Source organism: Gorilla gorilla, chromosome 1 (assembly GCF_029281585.2).
Source record: "Gorilla gorilla gorilla isolate KB3781 chromosome 1, NHGRI_mGorGor1-v2.1_pri, whole genome shotgun sequence".
NCBI classification, from domain to species: Eukaryota; Metazoa; Chordata; class Mammalia; order Primates; family Hominidae; genus Gorilla; species Gorilla gorilla.
Window position 1 is genome coordinate 214,294,231 of NC_073224.2, and position 21,095 is coordinate 214,315,325.

Here is a 21,095-nt window from a genome sequence, read left to right on the forward strand (position 1 = left end):
TTCTCATCAGAAAGAATTCAGGCTACAAGACAATGGAATGACATCTCTGGTGTAAAGAAAGAGTCAACCTAAAATTGTATATCCAGCAAAAATACCCTTTTGAAATAAAGGCAAAATAGAGATGCTTTCTGATAAAACAAAAGCTGCAAGGATTTGTCACCAGCAGATCTACACTACAAAAAAAATGTTAAGAAGGATTTTTCATGCTGAAGGGAAACAATACCAGATGGATATCAGACATATAAGAAGAAATGAAGAATACTGGAAATGGTCAGTATATGGCTAAATAAAAGGAATCTAAGTTATTAATTTATTTAAGACAACTGACTGTTTAAAGCAAAAATAATACCAATGTATTGTGAGGTTTATAACATACATAGCAGTAAAACACATGACAGCAACAGAATGAAGACTGGGAGAAGATAAATGGAAGTATATTGTTGAAAGGGCTTACATTATACATGAAATGATGTATTATTTCAGGGTAGATTGTGATAAGGATGAAAATTCTAATCATCAAAACAATAACTTAAAGTATGTTTCTCTGTGTGTGTATGCATATAACGGATGACATAAAAATAGAATCTGAAATACTTGATTAATTCAAAAGAAGGCATGAAAAGGAAAAACGAAACAAAGGATATGAGACTAATAAAAAATGCTATACAACAGATTTAGATCCAGTTATATAAATAATACATTAAATATAAATGGAATAAACACTAACTCAAAAGCAGATTGTCAGACTAGATTCAAAAAGCCAGACCCAATTATGTGTTCTTTATAAGAGGTACATTTTAAATACAAAGATACAAATGGGTTAAAAAAATAAAAGGATGGAAAAAGTTCTACCATACAAACACTAATCATATGAAAGCTGAAGAGGCTATATCAATCAGGTAAAATATACTGCAAACAAAGAGAATTATCAGAAATGAAGAAATACATGTATAATGTTAAAAAGGGCCAATTCTTTAAGAATAATCCTAAATGTGTACATATCTAATAACATAAATATAAAAAATACAAAGCAAAACCTGACAGAATGAAAGGGAATCATGGAACAAATCCATAATTAGAGTTGGAAAGCAATATTTTTTTCTCCATAAAGGATTTTAAAAGTAGACCAAAAAAAAAAAAAATACATAGAGTTTTGAACACTATCAACCTATCTGACCTAAGTGACAGTTATTGAACATTCCACCCAACAACCATACAATACACATTTCTTAATTCAATGTACATGGAACATTTGCCAATATAGACCATATAGCTGGCCATAAAACAGGTCTCATGTTTCAAAGGCTTCAAATTAGAGTATGTTCTTTGAACATAAGGGACTTAAATTAGAAATCAATAATTAAAAGATATCTGGAAAATTAAATCCCAAATCAAAGAGTCTCTATCTTAAGTTAGAAAAAACAAAGTGAATTAAGCTCAACATAGGCAGAAGGAAGTAAATAAAGACTGAAAATTAATAAAATTTTTAAATGGATATTTTTAAGAAGACTAAAAGTTGATTCTTAGAAAGATTAATAAAACTGATAAAGTACGACCTAAATTATTTTTTAATTTAATTTTTTTTTGAGACAGAGTTTGCTCTGTTGCCCAGGCTAGAGTGCAGTGGCGCTATCTCAGCTCACTGCAACCTTCATCTCCCTGGTTCAGGCAATTCTCCTGCCTCAGCCGGCCAAGTAGCTGGGATTACAGGCACATGCCACCATGCCCGGCAAATTTTTGTATTTTTAGTAGAGATGGGGTTTCACTATGCTGGCCAGGCTGGTCTCAAAGTCCTGACCCCAAGTGATCCACCTGCCTCGGCCTCCCAAAGTGCTGGGATTACAGGCGTGAGCCACCATGCCTGGCAGAGTGTTGTGGGAAGTCAGGGATCCTGAACGGAGGGACCAGCTGAAGCCACAGCAGAGGAACATAAATTGTGAAGATTTCATGGACATTTATCAGTCCCCAATTAATACTTTTATAATTTCTTATGCCTGTCTTACTTTAATCTCTTAATCCTGTTATCTTCATAGGCTGAGGATGTACGTCACCTCAGGACCACTGTGATAATTGTGTTAACTGTACAAATTGATTGCAAAACATGTGTGTTTGAACAATATGAAATCAGTGTACCTTGAAAAAGAACAGAGTAACAGCAATTTTCAGGGAACAAGGGAAGACAACCATAAGGTCTGACTGCCTGCAGGGTTGGGCAAAATAGAGCCATATTTTTCTTCTTGCAGAGAGCCTATAAACAGACATGCAAGTAGGGAAGATATCGCTAAATTCTTTTCCTAGCAAGGAATATTAATAATTAATACCCTGGGGAAGGAATGCATTCCTGAGGGAAGGTCTATAAACGGCCGCTCTGGGAGTGTCTATCTTATGCGGCTGAGACAAGGACTGAAACACGGCCTGGTCTCCTGCAGTACCTTCAGGCTTATTAGGGTGGGGAAAAAACTCTGCCCTGGTAAATTTGTGGTCAGACTTGTTCTCTGCTTTTGAACCCTGTTTTCTGTTGTTTAAGATGTTTATCAAGACAATACGTGCACAGCTGAACATAAACCCTTATCAGTAGTTCTGATTTTGCCCTTGTCCTGTTTCCTCAGAAGCATGTGATCTTTGTTCTGCCTTTTGCCCTTTGAAGCATGTGATCTTTGTGACCTACTCCCTGTTCATACACCCCCTACCCTTTTAGAATCCTTAATAAAAACTTGCTGGTTTTGTGGCTCAGGTGCACGGTCCTACCGATATGTGATGTCACCCCGGAGGCCCGGCTGTAAAATTCCTCTCTTGGTACTCTTTTATTTCTCAGCCAGCTGACACTTACGGAAAATAGAAAGAACCTACATTGAAATATTGGGGGTGGGTTCCCCCAGTAGCCGAGCTAAATTATTTTTAAGAGGAAACAGAAAAAGCAATTGCCATAACAGGAATTAAAGAAGGAATACCACCATAGATCTCACAAACATTAAAAAGAAAATGAGGTGGGGTATAGTGGCTCATACCTATAATCCCGGCACTCTGGGAGGCCGAGGTGGGTGGATCACATGAGGTCAGGAGTTTGAGACCAGCCTGACCAACATGGTGAAACCCTGTCTCTACTAAAATACAAAATTAGCCAGGTGTGGTGGCACATGCCTGTAATTCCAGCTACTTGGGAGGCTGAGGCAGGAGAATCACTTGAACTCGGGAGGCATAGATTGCAGTGAGCTGAGATTGCACCATTGCACTCCAGCCTTGGAGACAGAGTGAGACTCTGTCTCACACACACACAAAAAAAAAAAAGAAAGAAAGAAAAAAGAATGAGAATCTTAGGAACAATTTTAGACCAATAAATTTTACAACTTAGATGAAAGAGACAAATTTCTTGAAATACATATTGAGAAAAGTGCCACAAAAAATTCTGACTACCCTATATCTGTTCTATAATTAATAATTAACTCCCCCCCAAAAAATCTTCTTGGCTTTATATAATGCTCTACTGATGAAGTCTATGAAATATTTAAGAAAGAGAAAACATTAGCATCCCACAGACTCTTTCAGAAAACAGAGAAGCTGAGCATGGTATATGGTAGCACACATCTGTAGTCCCCGTTACTCTGGAGGCTGAGACAGGAGATCACTTGAGCCCAGGAGTTCGAGGCCAGCCTAGGCAACATAGTGAGACACTGTATCACGAAAGAAAGAAAACAAAGGGACATTGAATACAAGTCAACATACAGTTTATTTTATGATGTCAACATAATGTTGACACCAAAAACCAGACAAACGATTTACAAAAAAAAAAACTATAGACCAATATCCCTCATAAACATAGATGCAAAAATCCTTAACAAAAATATTAGAAGATCAAATGCAAGTTTGATTTAGCATTCTTTCATTTTATTTTATTTATTTATTTTTTTTTTGAGACAGAGTCTCGCTCTGTTGCCCAGGCTGGAGTGCAGTGGCACAATCTCGACTTACTGCAACCTCCGCCTCCCTGGTTCAAGCAATTCTCATGCCCCAGCCTCCTGAATAGCTGGGACTACAGGCGTGTGCCAAGAAGCCCGGCTGATTTTTTGTATTTTAGCAGAGATGGGGTTTTACCATGTTACCCAGGCTGGTCTCGAACTGCTGAGCTCAGGCAATCCTCCCACCTCAGCCTCTCAAAGTGCTAGGATTACAGGTGTGAGCCACCATGTGTCCAGCCTAGCATTCTTTTAAAAATATAATTCACTATATTGACTGAATTAAAGAGGAAAACAATATAATCTCCACAGATGCAGAAAAAGCATGTGACAAAATTTAATCCCAATACAGATAAAAACCTCAGCAAACTAGGAATAAAAGGGAACTTCAACTTGATAAAAGGCATCTACCAAAAACCTACATCTAACATCATACTTAATGATGAAAGACTGGCTGCTTTTCCCTCAAGATCAAGAACAAGGCAAAGATGTCAGTTCTCACTAGTTCTTTTTAACATTGAACTGGAAGTCCCAGTCAGCGCAATGAAGCAAGAAAAGGAAATAAGAAGCATATAAACTGTAAAGGAAGAAGTAAGACTGTCTTGACATAGATAACATGATAGTATACATAACAGATCCTAAGAAAGCTACCAAAAAATATATATACATAATAAGTTGGTTCAATAAGGTCATATGATACAAAATCAATATACAGAAAAAACCCTATTATATTTCTATGTACTGGCAACAAACAATTGGAAAACAAATATTTAAAGAATATCATTTACATGGTGAGAGAATTTGTCACTACCAGACCAGCCCTACAAGAAATGCTAAAAGGAGTTCTAAATATTGAAACCAAAGCTTGATATGCACCAAAACAGAACCTCTTGAAAGCATAAAACAGAGCCTATAAAACAATAACACAATAGAAAAAACCAAGCATCTAGGTAACAATTAACATGATAAATGGAACAGCACCTCACATCTCAGTATTAATGTTGAACATAAATGGCCTAAATGCTCCACCTAAAAGATACAGATTGGCAGAATGGCAGAATGGAAGAATACGAACCAAATATCTGCTGTCTTTAAGAGACTCACCTAACGTATAAGGATTCATATAAACTCAAAGTAAAGGGGTGGAAAAAGATATTCCACACAAATGGAAACAAAAGCAAACAGGAATAACTATTCTTATATCTGATAAGACAGACTGTACAGCAACAACAGTAAAAAAAAAAAAAAAAGACAAACAAGGTCATTACATAATGATAAAAGGATCAATCCAACAAGAACATATTACAATCCTAAATTTATATGTACCTAACACTACTCCCAGATTCATAAAACAATTACTACTAGATCTAAGAAATGAGTGAGGGACTTTAATACTCTACTGACAGTGCTAGACAGATCATTGAGACAAAACATCAACAAAGAAATAATGGACTTAAACTACACTCTAGAAAAAATGGACTTAACAGATATTTACAGAACATTCTACCCAAGAACTGCAGAATACACATTCTTCTCATCAGCACATAGAACATTCTCCAAGATAGACCATATGATAGGACACAAAACAAGTCTCAATACATTTTTAAAATATCGAAATTGTGGCCAGGCACAGTGGCTCATGCCTGTAATTCCAGCACTTTGGGAGACCAAGGATGGTGGATCATGAGGTCAGAGATCAAGACCATCCTGGCCAACATGGTGAAACCCCGTCTCTACTAAAAATACAAAAATTAGTTGGGTGTGGTGGCACGCACCTGTAGTCCCAGGTACTCGAGAGGCTGAGGCAGGAGAATCACTTGAACCTGGGAAGCAGAGGTTGCAGTGAGCCAAGATTGTGCCACTGCACTCCAGGTTGGTGACAGAGCAAGACTCTGTCTCAAAAAAAAAAAAATCAAAATTGTATCAAGTATCTTCTCAGACCGCAGTGGAATAAAGCTAGAAATCCACTCCAAAAGGAACCCTCAAAATGGTACAAATACATGAAAATTAAACAATCTGCTCCTGAGTGATTTTGGGTTAACAATAAAATCAAGATGGAAATTCAAACATTTTTTGAAATGAATAACAGTGACACAAGTTATCAAAACTCTGGGATACTGTGCTAACAGGAAAGTTTATAGCACTAAAAGCCTACATCAAAAAGTCTGAAAGATCACAAATTGACAACCTAATGTTACACCTCAAGGAACTACAGAAACAAAAACAAACCAAACCCAAAGCTAGCAGAGGAAAAGAAATAACAAAGATCAGAGAAGAAGTAAATGAAATCGAAACATAAAAAAATACAAAAGATGAAATAAAAAGCTGGTTCTTTGAAAAGATAAACAAAATTGATAGACCATTAGCTAGATTAACCAAGAAAAAAAGAAGATTCAACTAAGCTCAATTAGAAATGAAACTAGAAGTATTATAACCAACACCACAGAAATACAAAAGATTATTCGTGACTACTACAAACATCTCTACGCACATAAACTAGAAAAATCTAAGAAAACTGCTAAATTCCTGGAAACATACAACCCTCCTAGATTAAATCAGGAAGAAACAGAAACCCTAAACAGACCAATAACAAGCAGCAAGATTCAATCAGTAAATTTAAAATTGCCACACACATACAAAAAAGCCCAGGGCATGATGGATTCACAGCTGAATTCTATCAGACATTCAAAGAAGAATTGGGGCTGGACACGGCAGCCCGCACCTGTAATCCCAACACTTTCGGAGGCCAAAGTGGGCGGATCACTTGAGGTCAGGAGTTCAAGACCAGCCTAGCCAACATGGTGAAACCCCATCCTACAAAAAATACAAAAATTAGCCGTGTGTAGTGGCACGTACCTGTAGTCCCAGCTACTCAGGCAGCTGAGGCAGGAGAATCACTTGAACCTAAGCAGGCAGAGGTTGCAGTGAGCTGAGATCGCGCCACTACACTCCAGCTACTGAAACTATTCCAAAAGATTAAGAAAGAGGAAATCCTCCCTAAATCATTCTACGAAGCCAGTATCACTCTCATAACAAAACCAGGAAAGGACATAACAAAAATAAGGAAAACTACAGACCAATGTCCCTGATGAATACAGATGCAAAAATCCTCAGCAAAATACAAGCTAACCAAATCCAACAGCACATCAAAAACGTAATACACCATGATCAAGTGGGTTTCATAGCAGGGATGCAGGGATGGTCTAACATATACAAGTCAATAAATGTCATATATCACATAAACAGAATTAAAAACAGAAATCATACGATCATCTCAATAGTTGCAGGAAAAGCATTCAATAAGATCCAGCATCCTTTTATGATAAAAAAACTCTCAACAAACCAGGCATAGAAAGGACTTATCTCAAAATAATAAAAGCCATATATGACAAACCCATAACCAACATCATACCGAATGGGGAAAAGTTTAAGGCATTCCCTTCTAAGAACTGGAACAAGACAAGGATGCCGACTTTCACTACTTCTATTAAACATAGCACTGGGCTGGGTGTGGTGGCTCACGCCTGTAATCCAGCACTTTGGGAGGCTGAGGCGGGTGGACTGCCTAAGCTCAGGAGTCTGAGACCAGCCTGGGCAACATGGCAAAACCCCGTCTCTTCTAAAAATACAAAAAAAATTAACTGGGCGTGGTGGTACATGCCTGTAATCCCAGCTGCTCAGGAAGCTGAGGCACAAGAATCACTTGAACGCGGGAGGCGGGGGTTTCAGTGAGCCAAGATCGTGCCACTGGACTCCAGCCTGGGCGACAGAGCGAGACTCTGTCTCAAAAAAAAAAAAAACCAAACAAACAAACAAACAAACAAAAACGTAGTACTGGAAGTCCTAGCCAGAGCAATCTGGCAAGAGAAAAGAATAAAGGACATCCAAATTGGGAAAGAGGAAGTCAGACTATCACTGTTCACAGATGATATGACTGTATACCTAGAAAATCCTAAAGATTCCTCCAAAAGACTCTTAGATTTGATAAATAAATTCATTAAAGTCTCAGGTTACAAAATCAGTGTATACAAATCAGTAGCACTGCTATACACCAACAACAACCAAGCTAAGAATCAAGTCAATAACTCAATCCCTTTTACAACAGCTGCAAAAATAAAATAAAATAAAAAACTTAGGAATATACTTAACCAAGGAGGTGAAATTTCTCTACAAGGAGAACAACAAAACACTGCTGGAAGAAATCACAGATAACACAAACAAATGGAAACACATCCCATGCTCATGGATTGGAAGAATCAGTATTGTGAAAATGACCATACTGCCCAAAGCAATCTACAGATTCAATGCAATCCCAAACAAAATAACAACATCATTGTTCACAGAATTAGAAAAAATAATCCTAAAATTAATATGAAATTTTCAAAAAGAGCCTGAATGGCCAAAGCAAACCTAAGCAAAAACAACAAATCTAGAGGTATCACATTACCAGCCTTCAAATTGTACCACAAGGCTATAGTTACCAAAACAGAATGGTACTGATATAAAAGTAGGCACATAGAGACCCATGGAAAAGAATAGAGAACCCATAGATAAAGCCAAATATTTACAACCAACGGATCTTTGATGAAGCATATAAAAATATTTATTTTTTAAATAGGGTAAAGGGCACCCTATTTAATAAATGGTGCTGGGAAAACTGGCTAGCCACACATAGAGGAATGAAACTGGATCCCTATCTCTCATCTTATACAAAAAAACAAACTCAGGATGAGTCAACGACTTAAATCTAAGACCTGAAACCATAAGAATTCTAGAAGATAATGTCAGAAAAACTCTTTTGGACATTGGCCTAGGCAAAGACTTCATGACTAAGACCCCAAAAGCGAATGCAATAAAAACAAAAATAGATCAATAAATGGGATATAGTTAAACTAAAAAGTTTCTGCACAGCAAAAGAAATAATCATCAGAGTAAAAAGACAATGCACATAATGGGAGAAAATATTTGCATACTATATATCCAACAAAGAACTAGTGTCTAAAAACCACAAGAAACTGAAATCAGAAAAAAAAAAAAATCCATTAAAAAGTGGGCAAATGGCCAGGTGCAGTGGCTCACAGCTGTAATCCCAGCACTTTGGGAGGCCGAAGTGGGCAGATCACCTGAGGTAGGGAGTTCAAGACCAGCCTGACCAATATGGTGAGCCCTGTCTCTACTAAAAATACAAGAAATTAGCCAGGCATGGTGACACATGCCTGTAATCCCGAGGTAGGAGAATCACTTGAACCTAGGAGGCGGAGGCTGCAGTGAGCCAAGATCGCACCACTGCGCTCCAGCCTGAGTGACAGAGGGAGACCCTGTCTCAAAATAAATTAATTAATTAAGTAGGCAAATGACATGAATAGACATTTCTCAAAAAAGATACACAAATGGCCAGGAAACATATGAAAAATGCTCTACATCACTAATCATCAGGGAAATGCAAATTAAACCACAATGCAAATTAAAACCACAACCTTACTCCTGCAAGAATGACATTGCTAAAAAGTCAAAAAACAATAGACACTGGCATTGATGTGGTGAAAAGGGAACACTCATACACTGCTGGTAGGAATGTAAATTAGTACAGCCTCTATGGAAAACAGTATGGAGATTCCTTTAAGAACTATAAGTAGATCTACCATTCGATCCTGCAGTCCCACTACTGGGTATCTACTCAAAGAAAAAGAAGTAGTTACATGAAAAAGACACATGTACACGCATGTTTACTGCAGCACAATTCACAATTGCAAAGATATGGGACCAACCTAAGTGTCCACTGGCCAATGAGTGGATAAAGAAAATGTGGTATATATACACCATGGAATACTACGGAGCTGTGAAAAGGAATGAAATAACATCTTTTGCAGCAACTTGGATATAGCAGGAGGCCATTATTCTAAGTGATGTAACTCAGGAATGGAAAACCAAATATTGTATGTTCTCACTTATAAATGGGAGCTAAGTTATGACTATACAAAGGCATATAAAGTGATATAACGGACTTTGGAGACTCAGAAGGGGGAGGGATTAAAAAAATCCTATATATTGAGTACAATCTATACTACTTGGATTAAGGGGGCACTAAAATCTCAGAATTCACCACTATATAATTCATCCATGTAACCAAAGACCACTTGCACTCCAAAAGCTATTAAAATTTTTTAAATGGCTGGGTGTGGTGGCTCACACCCATAATCCCAGCACTTTGGGAGGCAGGGGCAGATGGATCACCTGAGGTCAGGAGTTCGAGAGCAGCCTGACCAACATGGTGAAATCCTGTCTCTATCAAAAATACAAAAATTAGCCAGGCGTGGTGGCGTGCACCTGCAGTCTCAGCTACTTGGGAGACTGAGGCAGGAGAATTGCTTGAACCCGGGAGGCGGAGTTTGCAGTGAGCTGAGATCACGCCATTGCACTCCAGCCTGGGCAACAAGAGCGAAACTCCTTCTCAAAAATAAAAATAAAAATAAATGAAATTTTAAAAATATTTAAAAATAAGGAATATCATTTACAATATTTAAAAAGTAAAATAGAGATAGTTAATAAAATATATTAAAGCTCTCTTGAACATAAACACTATTCAAAACACTGTTGAGAGAAATTAAAGAAAATCTAAATAAATAGAGACAGATACGACATTCATGGAATGAAAGACCCAATACTGTTAAGATAACAATTTGATCTATGGATTCAAGACAAACTCAGTCAAAATCTCAGTTTTTTAGACAGTGCCTCACTCTGTCACCCAGGCTGGAGTACAGTGTTGCAATCATGGCTCACTGCAGACTCAACCTCCTGGCTCAAGTGATCCTCCCACCTCTCAGCTTTTCCAGTAGCAGGAACCATAGGTGTGCACCATCATCATGCCTGGATAATTTTTGTTTCTTTTTTTTTTTTTTTTTTAGAGATTGGGTTTTGCCATGTTGCCCAGGCTGGTCTGGAACTCCTGGGCTCAATCGATCCACCCATCTTGGCCTCCCAAAATGCTGGGATTGTAGGTGTGGGCCACCATGCCCGGCCTCCCAGCAAGATTTTTCATGGAAAGTGACAAATTTGTTCTCAAATGTATACAGACATGCAAAGGAACTACAATGGCCAAAGCGATTTTGAAAAAGAAGATCAAAGATGGAGGAATCATACTACCTGTTTTCAAGACTTACTATGAGGCTATAGCATCAAGAAAGCATGGATTGGCTGGGCACAGTGGCTCACGCCTGTAATCCCAGCACTTTGGGAGGCCGAGGCGGGCGAATCACTGGAGGTCAGGAGTTCGAGACCAGCCTAGCTAACATGGCAAAACCCCGTCTCTACTAAAAATACAAAAATTAGTTGGGCGTGGTGGCTCATGCCTGTAGTCTCAGCTACTTGGGAGGCTGAGGCAGGAAGATCACTTGAATCTGGGAGGTGGAGTGAGCTGAGATCACACCACCGCGCTCCAGCCTGGGCGACAAAGCGAGAAAAAGAAAAGAGAAGAGAAGAAGAGAAGAGAAGAGAAGAGAAAAGAATGGATTGACATAAAAGATAAATCACTAGAGTGGAAGAATCCAGAAACAAAACCATATTGTATATAGTCAATTAGTTCAGCAAAGGCATCAAAACAATTCAGCAGGGAAAGTTTTTTTCAACAAATAGTGATAAACAACTGGACATCTAAATAGCAAATAGTGAACTTTAACTCCTACCTTACATTATATACAAAAATTAACTTGAAGTCAATGAAAGACCTAAATGTAAAAACTGAAACGATCAAGCTTCTGGAATTAAAAAATATTCATAACCTGGGGTAGGCAAAGTTTTTTTAAAACTAGATACAGAAAGCACTCATCAAAAGGAAAATACTGATACACTGGCCTTTATAAAAATTAAAACTTCTGCTCTTTGAGTGGCACCATTAAGAAAATGAAAAGACAAACCACAGACTGGGAACAAACATTTATAATACATATATCTGTTAAAGAACTTGTATCTAGAATATACAAAGAATTCTTGCAATTCAATAAGACAGTAAATAGACCAGTTTTTGACATTAAAAAAGAACAAAAGTTTTAAACAGACATTTATAAGAGAGATACAGAAACAACAAATAAACGGCTGGGCGCAGTGGCTCACACCTGTAATCCCAGCACTTTGGGAGGCCGAGGTGGGCGGATCATGAGGTCAGGAGATTGAAACCAGCCTGGCTAACACGGTGAAACCCCATCTCTACTAAAAATACAAAAAATGAGCCAGGCGTGGTGGCGGACACCTGTAGTCCCAGCTACTCAGAAGGCTGAGGCAGGAGAATGGCGTGAACCCAGGAGGCAGAGCTTGCAGTGAGCTGAGATCGTGCCACTGCACTCCAGCCTGGGCAACAGAGCAAGACTCCATCTCAAAAAAAAAAAAAAAAAAAAGAAAGAAATAGCAAATAAACACATGAAAAGACATTCCATATCAACAGTTAACAAGGAAACAAAAATTAAAGCCACAACAAAATATCACTATAAACCTAAAAAGGCTGACAATAACAAGTGTTGGCAAGGATGCAGAACTCTCACATATTGCTGGTGGAGTACAAAATGGTCTAACTACTTGGGGAAAGCGCTTCCAGTTTCTTATAAAGTCAATCACACATCTGCTCTATGGGCCAGTAATTCCACCCCTAGTTATCCAAAAGAAATGAAAACATATGCCCACACACAGACTTGTACATAAAATGTTTATAGCAGCTTTATTCACAATAGCCAGAACAACTCAAAAGGCCAACAGGTGAACGAATAAACAAATTGGGGTATAATCATACAATGGAATACATCTCAACAATAAAAAGGAATGAAGTACGGATACACACAATATGGATCAATTTCAAAAACTGTCTTCAATGAAGGAAGCCTTGTCCACAGGGCATGGACTGTACTATTCCACTTATTTTGTACTTTTTTTTTTTTTGAGACAGGGTCTCCCTCTGTCACCCAGTCTGGAGTGCAGTGGCCTGATCAAAACTTACTACAGCTTCAGACTCCTGGGCTCAATGAATCCACCCACCTCAGCCTCCTGAGTAGCTGGGAACACAGGTGTACACTACCACGCCTGATTATTTTATATATAGAGAAAGAGAGAGCGACAGGGTCTTGCTATGTTGCCCAAGCTGGTCTTGAACTTCTATCTTCATGTGATCCTCCCACCTCAGCCTCCCAAAGTGCTAGAATTACAAGCATGAGCCATTGCACCTGACTTACTACTCCATTTTTCTGAAGTTCTAGAACAGGCAAAACTAATCTCAGCTAATAGAAATCAAGACTGTGATAGGGGCTAGGTGAGAGGTTGATGATGGGGGAATCGTCTGGCAAGGAGCAGAGGAACTGATGGAAATGTTCTGTATATGATACGACTGTGGTCTACACGGTTTTCTGCATTTCTGAAAATACAGCAAACTGTATATTTAAGATCTGTGCATTTGGCTGGGTGCGGCTCACACCTGTAATCCCAGCACTTTGGGAGGCTGAGGCGGGTGGATCGCCTGAGGTTAGGAGTTCATGACCAGTCTGGCCAACATGGCAAAACCTCATCTCTACTAAAAATACAAAATTAGCTGGGCATGGTGGCAGGTGCCTGTAATCCCAGCTACTCGGGAGGCTGAGGCAGGAGAATTGCTTGAACCCAGGAGGCAGAGGTTGCTGTGTGCAGAGATTGTGCCGCGGCACTCCAGCCTGGGAGACAGAGCAAGACTCCATCTCAAAAAAAAAAAAAAATCTGTGCATTTCGCTATATGTATTAATAAATTATACTTAAATAGTAGCTACAACACAAGGTTGTTGTATAAAAAATAAGATGAGATCACAAAGAACAAACATTGGGAAGCAAACAGTCTTAGTGATACAACCCATCAGCCCCAACAGGACATCGCTGCATTGCACAGTGGATTTTATGGCGACCACGAGGCCAGCAAGAATGATTTGTGTTTAGCATGATGCTTAAGAAGATGGCAGAGGTAGAAAGAGGAGAGAAAAACTTCCTTTTATTTGGCCATTGAAAATGGTTGCTATTTAGTGACAATTGTTTGCCCAGAAGGTTCGCCTTGGGAGCAGCTGAGTCCCAAGAAGATGCCAGATAAAAGCACAATTATTGATCATCTATCAAGGCGGGCACTAATCAATATAGCAAAGTTTCTTCTGTAAAAGTTACCACTAAAACAGATGGACAATTGCCCTGGTTGTAGCCTTTAATTAAAGAAGATTCCAAGTTAAGAAATTCAGACCCCCTTGTGAGTAAGAACTGTTCTGACCACCTGCCTGCCAAGTGTGGGGAGCTCTCAATCAAATCTTAGGCAACAGCCTTCTAGGGGAGGAAACACCCGCAACTGAGTCCCCACACTGAGGCTGTGGTCTCTGTGGCTTCTATTCTCTTTGAGAGTGGAGACACCAAAGCAGGTCTGACTTAACAGCAATCTCAGTTGCATCAACTCTACATTTAGGACATCCAAAACCCTGCTGTCTGAGCTACTGACCAGCCCCCAGAGTGAAGGGGGAGTGAGGAGGAAGACGGAGGGGGCTAAGTTCCTTGAGTCCCTGGAATTCTTTGAGGAGTCTCCCGTTTGGCTTCTTACCATCATCTGCATGGAAATACAGAGCTAAGAACATTTGTTGTTTCTTTTCCCCAAATTATGCAAATGTTTATGCATAAAGGCCTTGCTTGGCCCAGGAATAGCAGAGAATCAAGAACCAGGGCTTACTGTTTGAATGATCCTGGTCTTTTTGGACTGCAGGTGCACAGAACTGGAAAGATAACAATCCTTGACTCATGACACTTGTCCCTGCTCCATGCATGGCCCCTATTTTCAAGAAATGTAATCATAAATCCATGAGCTCGCCTGAGGCAACTAGCCTACGTCCATCACTCCCTTGGGAAATCCTTCCCAATTTTGCCTGCGTTTAGCAACGCAGGGAGAGCCTAAAGCTCCCAACACTTCCTGTAACACAGATTCAACTTAGGATGCAAAGAGAGGTTTCTTCTCCAAGCCAGCGTCAGTATCCACAAGGCTGGGTGCTCACCTGGATTACCAAGCAGCTTCCCTGCACAGGGGCTTTACAATCTGCAAGACTGATTTATCTTTTTCAATAAGAGAAAAGATGTAAGTCCCTTTGAGCAAAGTATGCCTGATATATATCACAATATTTATTTTTGGTGGAGTAATGGATCTGTCTTCTGGGAAAGCTAGAGAAAAAGCATTTCTTGAACTTGGATGTAAATCAGTCACTGTGAAAACCACAGCGGAATCTATATTCTTACCCCCCCACCACCACTAACTATACTGTGAAATAGGCAGCAGACTTTTAAAAATCATCCTTCTATTTGTTTCTAGCCCTGACACTAAAGACAGAGTTAAGAATACGGGGCCTGAGAAGCAATTGCTCCTGGAATGCCTAATTCCCTCAAATGGTACAACTAGAAATGAAAGCAGAGACCCAACCAACGTGTGGGAGTTAAGTTGTATACCTGGTAGGGACAAGTGCTAAGCTTTACTCAACTGCACACTTGGTCCTACGGAAGGAGGAGGCGTGTGACTGGGCTGAGGAGGTAAGGGTTTTCCAAGGGGCCTGTCCAGTTATTACAGGCCAGTCTCCACCTATGTTAAATGCACTGTAGAGCAGGACAAGAGGGAAACTGAAGAGGCTGAAGGGCCAGGGAGGAGGGAAAGGATCTTGAATGGATTTACAACTCAAACAGAGCTCTTGGAAGGAAAGCTATTTAAATCTGAGCTGTTCCTAATATTAATTATCCTGAACATCTCACAGGCTCAGATTCACATGCTACAAAGCCTTTTAATTTTCCTACCTGTCCCTGGCACTAGTGACGATAAATCAGATATACAGAGAAACCAGAAAAAAATCACACATGACTAACGAACCAGCCCGTTAATGGGGAGCAAAGATCATTTGCCAAGATGACTTATTCAGACACTGTCACATATCATAACCAGCAATACCCTGGTGGTTGAACACAGCAGGCACAGAGGGCAGGAGCTGGGGTGCTCCCGCCCTGCCAAGTCACAGGCACCCTCCGATGCCTGCTCTCTAGGCATGAGAGATTTTACTCATGAGTGTCACCTCCACTCCCTCAAGTCAGATTTACCCTCGGAAAATTGCTGCAACTTCTAAAAGGCCTCTTGGGTCACTGAGCCGCTAAGCCCCTAAACCTGACTACAGCTCTTACTGTGAGGGTCCTTTGAATTCCAGGTACCCTAAGGGAGAAGACCCAGCCTTGGCCACTAGCAACCTTAACTGTTAGTTTATAGATCTTTAATGTAGCCATTCATTAAAGTAGGTGAGTTCCAACTAAATGTCAGACCCTATTCTAGGTGCTTGGGCAGATCCATAAACAAACAGTAAAGAGGTGGAAGAGAAGAGAGAAGGGTCCCCTAAATGCCAGCCTCTTGGTTTACCATGAAGACTGAGGCCCAGTAATAAACAGGAATTTCCAATCAGAGTTGATGGAACAGCGAGGACTTGACCCAGCTTGGATTCTTAACAGAACTGCAGCATACAGCGGTTTGTAAGAACACTGGGCCAACAGCACAGGGAAGGTGGGGAAATTCAATCCACATTCTCCTCACCCAGCCCTGCACTCTGGAGTGATGCTGGTGCTGCATCTCACCAGAGGAAGGAGCCCTTTCTGCGGTTTGTCTGAAAACACCATACGGGAAAGGGCAAGGGCAAGTCCCAACTCCAGTACCGCATTCTCAGTGCCCCAGCCAGCCTAATTCCCTTTTATAAAAAGCCCCCTTCACTGGAAGGAACTGAGGTTCCCCAGAACAACAACCAAGCACTGGCCGGGCGCGGTGGCTCATGCCTGTAATCTCAGCACTTTGGGAGGCTGAGGCAGGTGGATCACCTGAGGTCAGGAGATCGAGACCAGCCTGGCCAACACAGCAAAACCCCGTCTCTACTAAAAATACAAAAATTAGCCAGGTGTGGTGGGGCACCTGTAATCCCAGTTACTTGGGAGGCTGAGTCATGAGAATCGCTTGAACCTGGAACCTGGGAGGCGGAGGCTGCAGTGAGCCAAGACCACGCCACTGCACTGCAGCCTCGACGACAGAGCAAGACTCCGTCTTAAAAAAAAAAAAAAAAACACAAACAAACAAAAACAACAACAACAACAAAAACACAACCAAGCATCATGGGTAGGACCCAGGGCAGTCTGAATTCTTCCACTGAGATATAACCCTGAAAAGCTGTACATTCCCATGTGTGAGACAAGTCTGTTTGAACTTGAATCCATAAAAAACCCGCCTATGAATGACATCCCCCATATTATCCTCAGATCTGAAAGGCAAGGCTACTACCAAGCCTTCACCCCTTTACATTCCAGCCAACACCTTTACTCTTCGTGATTCCAAGCTGAGGGTAATAGGAATAATTCACTTAACCAACTGCCTGAATATCTACTCTTGGATAGGTGCTAGACAGAGATACAGCAGTGAACATCACGACCCCATCAACACCACCACTACCACCACACCATTGTCCCTGATTTCCAGTACAAGATATCTCAAAACAGAGTTCGGAAAGCCCAACCGCTATGGAGTCCCTGACCAGACTGGCAGTTCACTTAGGGGCCAGGGCCAGAAGCAAGAGGGTCTATAACCAGCTTATTCTCCTCTCCCTCACCCCATTTTACAGGAAGGTCCAGGAAGGAGAGGTGGGTTGCCCAAAGTCAGACAGTTGAGAGTGTGCTGAAACTCCAACCCGTGTTCTGTGGTTCTCCTCTCTCCACCACATTGCTTTTGCCAAGGTTCCAAAATTGGAAAGTGAGGAAAAATAGTTGGTTCTAGTGACAGAGTGTTTCCTGACATATGCATGCCCAGAACCTGCAGCCTCAACCATCTTAACAACGCAGACCTGGTGACCATGTCCATCTCTCGGGATGCTCATGAATGCACAGTATTGATCTAGAGTCCAAGTGTCCAGTTTTCATTCATGCTCATTTATCACCTCCTCTGACTCTCTCCTGATATTTACTTTCACTTTAAAATCTTATAAGAACAGGGCCTTTTTTAATCTGATGCCAGCTCCCCCTCTGTTCCTTGGATTTAATCAATCCATGTCTGGAAATAAACAAACCAGAGAGGAAAGCAACAGTCCCTTTTGTGAAAACAGGCACCTTTCTAAAATGATCTACCCCTGGGCATGACGCAGATAGAATTTAAATGTGAAGGAAATAAAGACATTCTCCAGCAACCATCATATGCGTTCTTCCTGGGGTGGGACAGCAGGAATGGTAACTGTGTTAACAACTAAACCAAAACCCACTCTACATCTTTCAGGTTGTCGTGAGAGCGTGGTCAGTGGCAGGAAGCCTGAAGAGACAATAGGTTTCAAAACAACAGAAACCAGCCCTCTCTTCTTCAAGATTAGTAAAAGAGGGCTAGCTGAACACCAACTCCAAGTATATGCAGCATGCCTCCAGCTAGTACCAGGGGTGCAAGGAGATGCCAGCTACAAAGATCCAGACATCTGGTCACCAACTTAGACCTTCTCCCATCATGTTATTTTATACCCACCTGCAAAGCACAGAATCCTCACCCCTCTTCCCATCCTCCAGCCGCTCCAGCAAGCATCATCCCAGACTCTGCTGGCAAAATAAATTGTCTTACACAGAGAGGGAGAATCAAGTTCCCTACTAGCCAGCCCTCCCTTCCTGCCATGACTCCCCAGCCCCTGGCATTCGGAAATGGACCACCATCTAAGTGCAAACACAGAGAGCATCTCTTCTGAGGAAGATGATAGTTAATTCTTAATCCTTTGGGGGATCAGTTTGAAAATCTGATGGCACCTCTGGATGCCCCATGAAAAACTGCATGCATGCAATTTATATGTAATTTCACTGGGGGTCACTGCCCTACTAGGAGGTCGAGAGGGGCAAAAAGAGCCACTGTGCTCAGAAGCAGCTTTGAGAAAGAGCTATGGGTGGTCCAGGTGAGTATTCAACAGCGTAGTTCCTTAACAAGAAAGGGAGAAATGAATGCCCCTTACTTAACTACTGCAAGTTCCAGCTGTCAATCAACCTGAGATTTCAACAGGAATCTGGAAACTGAGAGCACACAAACATGCACACATACATACACACCAAGCACTCAGCTTCCTTGTGGCTTCCTATTGTAACTTCACAAAATGTCCTGTGATTGCTAGTTAAGTCTCCAAACAGAGTAACAGCAGAGATAAGAAGTGGAAGAGAGGTGGGCGCTGGAAGGGAGGATGGTTCAGACAAGGAGAAGGGGATAATCTGGCTAAGCCCTCCATCGGCTCTGAGCAGGTCTTGACAGGGCAGGTCCTGATCCTTGCTGCCTGCTCTTCCTGGAAATCAGGGTCGAACTGCTGACTTCTTCGCAGCAAATCAAGAAGTCCAGGCAGAAGCAGCCCTTTCTTTCCTTTGAGTCCATGGGGAGGGGAGAGCATCCTCTTCGTTTCTAGGGAGGAGACCCTGGCCCACAGCTTGCCCACGGCCCCCTCGTGGCCCGGGGGTGTCACTGCAGCCCCCTCTGCATTGCTGGGCACCATCCGCACGCAGGCAGTTCTAACAGTGGTCCAGCAGAATATTTAGTGGCAGTGGCAAGCTGGCAACTGTCTTCAAGCCTTGTGAGGCTGTGTTTGCTTTTGATTTCTTAAACTAAGACTCAGACTTAAAGTGATCCTTCTAAATCCCTCCTGGTACAATCCCTACAGGGAACCAGCTCAAGATCTGCTTCATTATGCCAATAACCTCCGAGCTTCTGTAATATGACCACTGCTTTATCATCTCTTCCTGCATCATATGCAATTATGTACAATTGTGTACAATTGTTCCAAAGCTCAATAGAAACAGAATGCACAACATCCTCTGGTTTGTAGGCTGCTTACTAGATTACAAAATATTTGCAGGACACCAAATACCCCCTTAAATCCTGGGTTTTCAGGTAAGCAGGTCCTACAGGGGTTTTGGACTTAAGGTCACACAGTGAAAAAGAATGGGACCAGTGGCTCTGTGTCCACAAATGCAAAAAGAGGGTGCACTAAGGAACCTGAACTCCACTCTCATTAGCAACTCCACAAAGGGAAGGAGTGGAGCTCACTGGGCCTGGGCGTTGGATAGGACAGACCAGAGTCTGGGAGTGAGGGGGCAGTTGGTCTAGGGGTTCAGCTGCCATCTGTCACGGTGGGGACGATTAACTGACCCGAGTGGTGGGAAACTGTGTAAGGAGGAAAGAAGGTGGGACATTTGGGAGGAAAGGGGAAGGTGCAAAGTGCAGTCTGCAGGGCCAGAAGTAGACCTGGGACCAGGAGTGACTGAGACAAGGGAAAGGGGTGGGAGCGCCAGAGGGTCTTCTCTCCTTAGTGGGGGCAGTTGGTGGGAGGAATTGGGGGGCTGAGTCCATACCTCCTTGATTTTCTCCCGCTGGGCTCGCACTTGGCTCTGGGGCTCCTGACTCTCATCGGCCCTCGTTCCCAGGACCGGGTGGCGGAGGCGGCTCCGGAATGCGTTGAAGTCAAAGCGGAAAGGGACGCCCTCGTCCCCGGGCCTGGAGGCCGGGATGCTATTGCCCCGGGCCGCCGTGGCCTCCTCGCGAGGTCCAGTGGGGCGGGTGCGCCGCAGCCCCCCTTTCCTGCGGCGGGGACTGGCCCAGCTGCTGGGGTCATCCTCGCCTGGGGCCGGCGCGGCGGGGGCCGGGTTGGGAGGCGGCTCCTGCTCGCGGGCCGGGGCATGGCCGGCGATTTCAGCCACCACTTCCAGGCCAGGCTGCTGGGTCCGGGGGGCCAGGAAGAGGCGCTTGAGGCGAGAGGAGTGGGGCAGCAGGAAGAGGGCCCCGAAGCACAGGGTGACCAGGCCCGAGAGGAAGAGGAGGAAGAGGAACTTCTGCGGCAGCCGCAGCCCCCACGGGGAGGCCGGGACGAAGCCCGGCACTTTCCTCATGAGCATCGTGGCCCGGCCGGGGGCTCCAGAAGCCCTCGGACTCCAGGCACGTGTCTGCGGAGGCGCGGTGAGGGGAGGGCGTCCGGAGCGCCGCCCGGGATGGGGGTCCCTGGGCAGGGTTGCCAACCCTGAGAGTTTCGCCGCTTCGGGGGACTGTCCCCGAAGTTCAGGGAGTTTGGAGCGAGTCCTCCCGCGAGGAGGCTGGGGCGCAGC

General features: G+C 42.4%; 1 protein-coding gene across 1 annotated transcript in view; it reads right to left on the reverse strand.

Annotated features, from left to right (window-relative positions):
* Nucleotides 1-20,888, reverse strand: part of MAN1C1 (mannosidase alpha class 1C member 1) — a 168,083-nt gene extending 147,195 nt beyond the window's left edge. Inside the window, exon 1 of the mRNA XM_004025196.5 lies at nucleotides 20,349-20,888. Within this exon, the coding sequence (XP_004025245.4) occupies nucleotides 20,349-20,888 (540 nt within the window). The remainder of the gene's footprint in view (nucleotides 1-20,348) is intronic.
* Between the last annotated feature and the right edge of the window lie 207 nt (nucleotides 20,889-21,095).